The 9,542-nt window shown below is 32.8% G+C and overlaps 1 protein-coding gene across 1 annotated transcript; it reads left to right on the top strand.

Annotated features, from left to right (window-relative positions):
* The first annotated feature begins 844 nt into the window (after window positions 1-844).
* On the top strand, window positions 845-6,526 carry LOC143051147 (uncharacterized). The gene is made up of 5 exons (XM_076224154.1): window positions 845-958; window positions 2,114-2,182; window positions 4,400-4,510; window positions 4,814-4,945; window positions 6,045-6,526. Exons 2-5 carry the CDS (start codon window positions 2,137-2,139, stop codon window positions 6,233-6,235), a joined length of 480 nt encoding a protein of 159 aa, XP_076080269.1. The 5' UTR covers window positions 845-958; window positions 2,114-2,136; the 3' UTR covers window positions 6,236-6,526.
* Window positions 6,527-9,542: the final 3,016 nt, after the last annotated feature.

Below are 9,542 nucleotides of genomic sequence, written 5' to 3'. Positions count from 1 at the left end.
ATGTTTTCACCACTGCCTGCTTCTTAGGCAGACTGTCACTTAATAACACATCACGGCTTATGTATGCTACCAATCCCTACCAAAGGGGTTATAGTGAAAATCACATGTCTTGAATGTATACTCAATAAAGTAGAATTATTCACTAGCAAGTGAATTATTCATCAGCGATGTTTATTGGCCAAACTGTTTGCCACAAACGAATTATGATTTCATTATTTCACTTTAATTCCTGATTGAACAAAACAAATAAGAGTGCTGTTTTGTCTCTCATAGCTAGTACACCTTTAGTAAATACTGTTAATTGTATGTTTTTATATTCTATTCAAAATTAAAAGATACATGTATCAATTAAAACACTGTCAACAATAGATATGTTCTGTTCTTTTTGTATTTATACACGACCTTAATAATTCAAACTCGATTATCTTGTTATTTATATACTCTAATATACAGATGGCGTAATCAACATTTTAAAATTCTTTATACAGGCCAAAAGTAGACTCTGCTTCCCACCTGCATCCTAGTCGAAAATATGGCCAAGATTTATGATATACGAGATGAATTTACATTTCTATTATAGACAAATGTATTTTTGTAGATTCGGTTTTCGATACGTATACAGTTATCGTTCTAGATCCATCTTTTAAAAGTAGTATGAAGATAGACATCATGAAATATGACAACAAAACATGTTTGTGTAAATAATAAGTGTATTTGAACATCCGTAAACTTTCATTGGCGTTTGTTCAAAACAGTCAAGGTTTTTGAAAAACGCAAATTTAACAAAAAGAGGAAAAAAGGTACATTCAGCAGTTTTTATTATCATTTAAATTTACTAACTGCGACTTGCAATTGTGTCCAATCAAATTAAACCATAGCTTTAACATTTTGCATATATATGGAGCGGTTGTGTTAGTAAGTCAACTTCCTGACCTGACTTCCACTGCTGACAACAAATGTAAGTTTTAGATTCAATGTATTATAATTGTTAAAATTTCATTTAATCGTCTATGTTGTAATCAGTATTAAATTGTTTTAATGTTCGCCGACCTTAAACTTAACATTTAAGCTGAATAAACTATTTATGATTTATCTATGATTTATCATATAATTATTTGATTTAGTGGTCATACATATTGACAGTTGCAGATGCGTATAAGCTTGAGATTGTATTAGAATACTATGACCATTAACGTCACTCGGGATTAGTAATTAAAACCTCACGTGTACTCAGTTAAAATAGGTTCACGTGTATATCATGTGATGCTCACGTGCATCTCACGTGCAATCCACATGATTTTTTCATATGACGATTACCGGAATTGTTTCTAAAATAAATTTTAGCAGCGTGAACCTCGCGGGAACTGAATTCCAATGAAATTAAAAATTTTCGCGAAATCATCTTTATTTCAAAACTGAGATATAACCATGAAACTGTAAGAGAATTATCAATAGATATATCGAGAAAATTATTTTACCATATATTTCTTTGACTTTGTTTAACACTATTTGTTCTCTAATTTATATACTGTATAACAGTTGAAATTGAATAAACGTATGCATTGAAATCCTTTTAAAAAGCGAGTTCATATTGCAAATTAAAGCACAGTATAACCATGATTACATTTGTTTCCCTATTTTCCACCCATTACGTACATTTGAATCATTCGATTACATGAACAAGTCAGGAATCCTAAATTATTCATTATACATTTAACAAAGATACCATGATTAAAATTGTTTACATCAGAATCATTTTGTCAATAAAAGACTCAATCGTCACACTCAAATCTATTCAAAAGATTAAATGAGGGACGGAGTTGAAGACAAAAAAGACTAACAATTTTTACATATACAGTTCAAGTAATGTAATCCTAGATAGCACATCTTTAGTATTTCGAAAAATGTGAAGCCAGTTTTTGCATCCGTTAATATACCGAAGTGACTATATCTATAATAAGTCATTTCAGGACATACATACTGACTACTAGGCTGGTAAGAAATATACGAATCATAAAATTCTTAAGCTATTTGTATCAAACCTTACTAGTTGGCCATTAAAAATTTTAAAGTTCGTTTTACCTAATTTCGATGATATCATTTTTATTTTTAGTTACCAGTAAAGCATACACAATTATGAAGGCAGTACTAGTATTTGGAATTTTTTTGGGAACAGCATTTTGTAAGTATTTTAAATAACAAAACCTCTTCACAAACGTGTTGAAACGAAAATGTCTACTACCAAACATACAAATCCATAGTAATAGATCAAAAGATAAACCCTGAATGCATTTGGTTTCTACTAGTCATAGACTTTCATTATATTTCTGTTGTATCCATTATGTTCTAATTTCTGTTGCCTTATTATCAAAATTCATTTCAATGTTAAGTTTGCGTATATAGGTATTCAAGTTAAATTGTTTTATCATTGAGTAATTGTATGTGTTCAAAACAATCGTCGAGCATATTTTTACGTATATTTATGAATTGTCAGTAGTCATATATATTGAATACAAGCTAATATGGGAAACTCCATACTAAAATTTACGACAAAAGACACGATTTGTCCTTCCCTTTTGGTAATTTTCCCTTTTGAAGACGGTGGTGTTCCTTTGGCTCCATCATACGGTATTTTATATATTCATTATTATAGTATAGAACTAATGAGAGTATACTTCTTCTAATATAGTCGACGGTGTCCGATGTATTTTTAAATATAAGTGTAGTGTCAAATACGCTTTAAAGTTGAAGATAAGATTGAAAAACAGGTTACCTTCGAACCTATAATATTAAAAAAAGTGTATGTCAACATAGTTCAAATGGGTTGTTTTTGAAATGAATAGAACAATCAAAGACCAATGCGGAAATAGACATTAAATTCCGTCACAAAATAAATTAGGTACGCCACTACCATCTAGTACAGCCTACAATACAAAGATTCAGACTTTCAACTTTTTTGTTGAACAATACCAAAATAACATGATGTTTTTATAAGAATAACAGCAAGGAATAAACGACAATAAACAACTGTGAATAAATATACATCAAATGTTATAACCGGTCATTTTAAGAATATATTCGTATGAGTTTCATTTCTGCCTAATTTTGTCATCAATGTCAAAACAATGACGTTTCCACTTGAAGCCAGTGACAAATATATGTCCGTTGAAATACCTCGCACTGATGACACCCTCATGCAGTTCTAACATATTAAGCAGCCCTTGGTTAAATTTTGTGACATTGTCAGAGATGCGAACTTCTTAAGATTTCTATTTTGCAATTTAGAGATTTTTTATTCCAAGCGCATCAATTTTATAAGAATTGGTCTAGGTTTTCCGTGTTTTCCTGGTATTCTGTATGCTGCTTCAATTTCTGATGGTTCAATTGTTACATCTAGTTTACTTATCTCATGTAAAAAGCTATGAGGCAATATGTTCTCCTTTTTTTCTTGAAAGTCAAAAAAAATAATATTGTTTTTCCTTTAGTATTGTTCATTCCAGTTTGCATTTTCAATATCTTCTTTTAGTAGTCTGTTTTCTTTGTGAAGGTTTGCGTTTTTTCTAATATGTTCGCATTGTCAAATTCTACAATGTCTATTCTTGCACATAGCCTAGATACATCTGACTTAAAGTGCTGTTTTACCTTTTCTTTATTAGTTTACATTTCATGCATCATTTCCTTTTTAAGTTCTTTTTCCATCTTTTTTTTCTTCATTTGGACAAGTAAGGTTGTAACTGTTTCAGTGACAATAATTTAAACATCTTTTTTTTTCAATATGCTTTTCACAATGTTTCATTGACTTTCTTATCTCATTTAAATCGGTTTCGATGCATGGACAATGGTCGCCATCACTAGATAGACATTTATACGGGCGTTTGGTATAGTTTGGTTTTACAAGTGTTGAGTACCTAAATACAGAGTACTTATCTATCTCATTTTGCTGTGTACAATACCGTAGTTTATGATATACGAGATGACTTTACATTTTTTAATGTTCACAATACAAGGCTTTCCGATTCTAACAACTTGTCAAAACTTTTCATGAATTCTATGAATGACATCATTCGTAAATATAAATAAACATGCAGGTTTATTATACGTTCAGGGGTTTCTAGTATCCGTAGAATGACATCATTCGTAAATATAAATAAACATGCAGGTTTATTATACGTTCAGGGGTTTCTATCATCCGTAGAATGAAATCATTCGTAAATATAAATAAACATGCAGGTTTATTATACGTTCAGGGGTTTCACATTCAATCTTTAATATATTCCCGGTTTCTTGCTCAATGCTATATCATCAATGCTTACGTTTATACATTTAAAAAAGAGCAGCGAAAAATGATGTAAAACACAATGTAGACGATTTTACATGCCATATATATTGCTTTTTTCAGGCTGTTCTGATGATCAGTATACGTGCTTGGACGGACAATGCATCTCTTCAGATTATCAGTGTGATTCCTGGGTTGATTGCAGTAGTGGAGAAGACGATATGGGATGTTCTCGTAATAACAGGATAACCTTTGTTATTTAAAAACTAAACACAAACATTATTGATTACTTTATAAAGTAGAATACATGAACAAGCGTCCTTACATTTTTTTTTACACCTATATGATTTCAAAACCAATCTTTAAAAAAACAGTTGAAAATCCAGGAGAAAATTCTATCGTAAATTACCATCATTATATAATCACATGTTAAACCAGGAAGAATATCTTGTATTTTTGAAGCTTACATATTTCATTGTATATCGCATGAAATTTTGTGTATATTAAAAAAAAAAAATTCATCAATTTTTATTACAGCTTGCGAAAGTGATCAATTTCTTTGTGCTACTGATTCCTGTATAAAATGGTCTTGGGTATGCGATGGTATGGATGACTGTGGTGATGGCTCTGACGAACGGGGATGCTCCAACCTTTGTTGGAATACATATAGTAAGTATGCAAATGCTTGTTTTACCTTGACATGTTCATGCAAATGCTGTGATTCGCTCAGAAAAATACATATATTAAATGAGTTCTTCCAAATCATCCTTTCTTTAGATTAAATGACACAGAAATTTGCTAAATAGAGGTCATCGTACCGAATCAAACAGTAAACAAAGCCCATACCGCATAGCTAGCTTAAAAAGCTCCGAGATTATATATATAAAACAATTCAAACGAGAAAAATCACGGCCTTATTTATGTAAACATTAATGAACAAAGAACTAAAATGAACCACAGTAACAAACGATAACCTCTGAATGACAGGCTCTTGACTTGGGAGAGAAACGTACATAGTTTGTGTGTGTGTGGAAAAGGGGGGGTGGGGTGGGGGTGATTAGACGTGTTAACTGGCGCCAGTGATGTAACAATTCAAAATAAGAACAAACTATTCAAATCAATTGAATAATGCTTAAACCATCAGATGGATACAGATAGAATCATATCTAACCGACGCATAAAGTGGACATGGCCGGGAACTTTGCATCCAGAAAACAAAAAAAGACACCTATGAGCGTTCGATGTTACTGACAGCTAGTTCAGAGGTTAATAAATTAACTTATGAATAAAATCTAAGATTGGAGAAAGAACAAATCAAATATCATTGTAATTATAATACAATTTGAGAAAATCAACTTTAAATTTAGAGACGATTTTATCATTGAACATATCTTGTTGTCTGTATTTTCTTAATATAGGTACAAAAAGGATGCGTGAACAATCTCAATCAATGTCATATTGACTGTCACACAAGTTTTATTTCGGATTTACGAATTTACATGCATATATTTCAGCAATATTTACCCTTTTGTTTAGTCAGCTATTAAAGGTTTCCTAATTGATTGTCATATTCCTTACATAGACCTGATATGTATGTTTTTAATACAATACTAATTCTTTAAAATGATAATACACACATGAAATCGATGTGTCATTCCTAAATTGGCCAAAAAATGATAACAACTCGCCCTCCACATTGTCGAAAGCATCATATACGTTTGATTTCATTAAATTGTTCTTACAATATTTTATTTTCAATAAAAAACAGACCCACTTGCAAGACGGAGTATAGCAAAAGTGAGTGCTAAAACAGCTGTATCCAGGGGTCTCAACAAAGGAGGTAAAAATGAAGCTGCTGGTTCGAATCTCTACACAAAGAAAAACGAAGTTGAAGCAGAGAAAATTGTTAATAAACTTGAAAAGCTCAGGTTACTCAGAAGAGGAAAAAATGGAAAATAAAACTGAATATGTACTGAAGAAAATGCACGCAAACAATTGGACTCGTCCATGGACTATGATATAATTAAATATGTATGAATAATCATAAACAGTAGTTTGTAGTGTTATATTATCATGTATGTATATTTTGTAAAAACGAAATGTTACATTAATGTAATTTAAAGTTTTAATTGATTTAATATCTTTAAAAAAATTAAACAATAATCAATGATAATTGGTCAATACCTATATTCGTATTTTACACTTTCATTATTCATTCTATTCTATCAATAAAGTACTTCTTGCAATTGATTTTTCTTACGAATATTAATGATTAAAGTATTTTAATTTGGCAACTTATCTAGTGGCTGTGGTACATAGGCTATATCAAGGCTTCTTATCTGATAATATTCGGACTTCTGTACTTGATATATCGTTTTGTTGGATTGGATACACGATGCTTGAATACTTATATCAACTCCTCAAAATGTGTATCACTTGTGTACTGTATCAATGTTATACCACAATAGTCACTAAAGAAAATAATTTTCTTACTACGCATATAAAATATGCAGTAAAAAGTGTGACATGAGCGTCATTCTATTCCACAGTGTTCTAGTAAAACCTGTTAAAAACAAACATTTTCATAAAGAAAATCAAAGTATTTCAAGATATTCATTACACACATATATATATAGGATGCCTTATATATCATGTACTGTAGTACGCCGCTAGATTAAAACTGACGTGGAAAGGTAACACATGCCCACCGAAAGCTCTTTTTTTGAGAGCCCAGGTGGTCGTGTGGTCTAGCGGGACGGCTGCAGTGCAGGCGATTTGGTGTCACGATATCACAGTAGCATGGGTTCGAATCCCGGCGAGGGAAAAACCAAAAATTTGCGAAAGCAAATTTACAGATCTAACATTGTTGGGTTGATGTTTAGACGAGTTGTATATACATTATGTACACAGCCATGTATCACCATCATTGATACGAGTTGTATATATATATATATATATATATATATATATATATAACTCGTCTAAACATCAACCCAACAATGTTAGATCTGTAAATTTGCTTTCGCAAATATTTTGTTCTTCCGTCGCCGGGATTCGAACCCATGCTACTGTGATATCGTGACACCAAATCGCCTGCACTGCAGCCGTCCCGATAGACCACACGACCACCTGGGCTCTACAAAAATAAAGCTTTCGGTGGCCGTGTGTTACCTTTCCTCGTCAGTTTTAATCTAGCGGCGTACTACAGTACATGATATATAAGGCATGGAGATGTTATTGTTACAGATCAGCTCAATTATCTATAGTAAAGGATCCTACAAATTAATGCAAGATACAGTCACAGAAAATGATTATATTTCTAAGTACGTCTGAGTCAGTGACAACTATACAACAGATTTATCCATCGGATCGCCATCAACGATGGTGATACATGGCTGTGTACATAATGTATATACAACTCGTCTAAACATCAACCCAACAATGTTAGATCTGTAAATTTGCTTTCACAAATTTTTTGTTCTTCCCTCGCCAGGATTCGAACCCATGCTACTGTGATATCGTGACACCAAATCGCCTGCACTGCAGCCGTCCCGCTAGACCACACGACAACCTGGGCTCTACAAAAATAAAGCTCTCGGTGGCCGTGTGTTACCTTTCCTCGTCAGTTTTGATCTAGCGGCGTACTACAGTACATGATATATAAGGCATGGAGATGTTATTGTTACAGATCAGCTCAATTATCTATAGTAAAGGATCCTACAAATTAATGCAAGATACAGTCACAGAAAATAATTATATTCATAAGTACGTCTGAGTCAGTGACAACTCTACAACAGATTTATCCATCGGATCGCCAGCAATGATGGTGATACATGGCTGTGTACATAATGTATATACAACTCGTCTAAACATCAACCCAACAATGTTAGATCTGTAAATTTGCTTTCGCGAATTTTTTGTTCTTCCCTCGCCGGGATTCGAACCCATGCTAATGTGATATTGTGACACCAAATCGCCTGCACTGCAGCCGTCCCGCTAGACCACACGACCACCTGGGCTCTACAAAAATAAAGCTCTCGGTGGCCGTGTGTTACCTTTCCTCGTCAGTTTTAATCTAGCGGCGTACTACAGTACATGATATATAAGGCATGGAGATGTTATTGTTACAGATCAGCTCAATTATCTATAGTAAAGGATCCTACAAATTAATGCAAGATACAGTCACAGAAAAAAATTATATTTATAAGTACGTCTGAGTCAGTGACAACTCTTCAACAGATTTATCCATCGGATCGCCATCAATGATATAAAAAACGAAGATGTGGTATGATTCCCAATGAGACAACACTCCACAAGCGGCCAACATGACACATAAATTAACAATAATAAGTCACTGTACGGCCTTCAACAATGAGTAAAACCGATACCATATAGTCAGCTTTAAAGGGCCTCGAAATGACAATGTAAAACATTTCAAGCGAGAAAAATAACGGCTTACTTTATGTAGACAATATTAAGAAACAAAACAAAAACAAACGACAGACGGTATGGTTGTTTGAATCCATAATACGATCAAATTGTTGTACATCTGGAATTTGTCTGTAATTCACATCCTACAGTGAAGGTATAAGAGGAAACTTAAAGAAAAGTAGTTCAATCTAATACTTGCCAAAATGTTGAACATTATAATATTGTCGACAACATTTTAGTACCAACATTTTGATCCATAATTGTTGCATAACTGGTTTTTCAAACCAAATCGTTATAGATTAAGATATAAGAAATGTGTTCAATTTATTCTATACTAGAAGACACCCGGGCATAAACAGCTTGTAAAATGTGGTTGGATAATTTTTTGTAAAAGATATTGTCTGGCGAATTTCATTTAGATTCAAGAGCCCTCTCCCTTATTTCCAAAGTCCGTTATTTGTTTCCTTTCTGTTAAATTTAATTATTTTCATGTTTCTGGCCTTATATCACAATGATTCTTCCCCTTTGCTACAATGAATTTTTTGGTAAAAGTCAAATTAAATTAAAAATTTGCACTGCTTCAAACATGAAATAAATGATACTGCTTACAGCCCATCATCATTTTAAGAAAATATGCTTCTATGACAATCCATCAATGATATTCCTTTTTATCGCCCCATTAACGTGTCAATGATAGGATTTGAATCTTGTATAAATGACTAAGGCTGAGAGGTGGTCGGAGGGGCCCTGATCCCAAAATCCCAAGGTGCGTGTTATAACGAAATTCATATCCCGACACTCCGAAATTCGCCAAAAAATATTCCCGAATCCCGTA

The sequence above is a fragment of the Mytilus galloprovincialis genome, chromosome 11, assembly GCF_965363235.1.
Source record: "Mytilus galloprovincialis chromosome 11, xbMytGall1.hap1.1, whole genome shotgun sequence".
NCBI classification, from domain to species: Eukaryota; Metazoa; Mollusca; class Bivalvia; order Mytilida; family Mytilidae; genus Mytilus; species Mytilus galloprovincialis.
This window is presented reverse-complemented; position numbering and strand designations above follow the sequence as displayed.

What these genes read in the sequence shown, in the direction of transcription:
- LOC143051147 (XM_076224154.1), top strand. Translation starts at nt 2,137, where the DNA reads ATGAAGGCAGTACTAGTATTTGGAATTTTTTTGGGAACAGCATTTT. An exon ending in AGACGATATGGGATGTTCTC is followed by an intron (nt 4,511 to 4,813) that starts GTAATAACAGGA and finishes TTTTTATTACAG; the next exon opens with CTTGCGAAAGTGATCAATTT. An exon ending in CCTTTGTTGGAATACATATA is followed by an intron (nt 4,946 to 6,044) that starts GTAAGTATGCAA and finishes AATAAAAAACAG; the next exon opens with ACCCACTTGCAAGACGGAGT.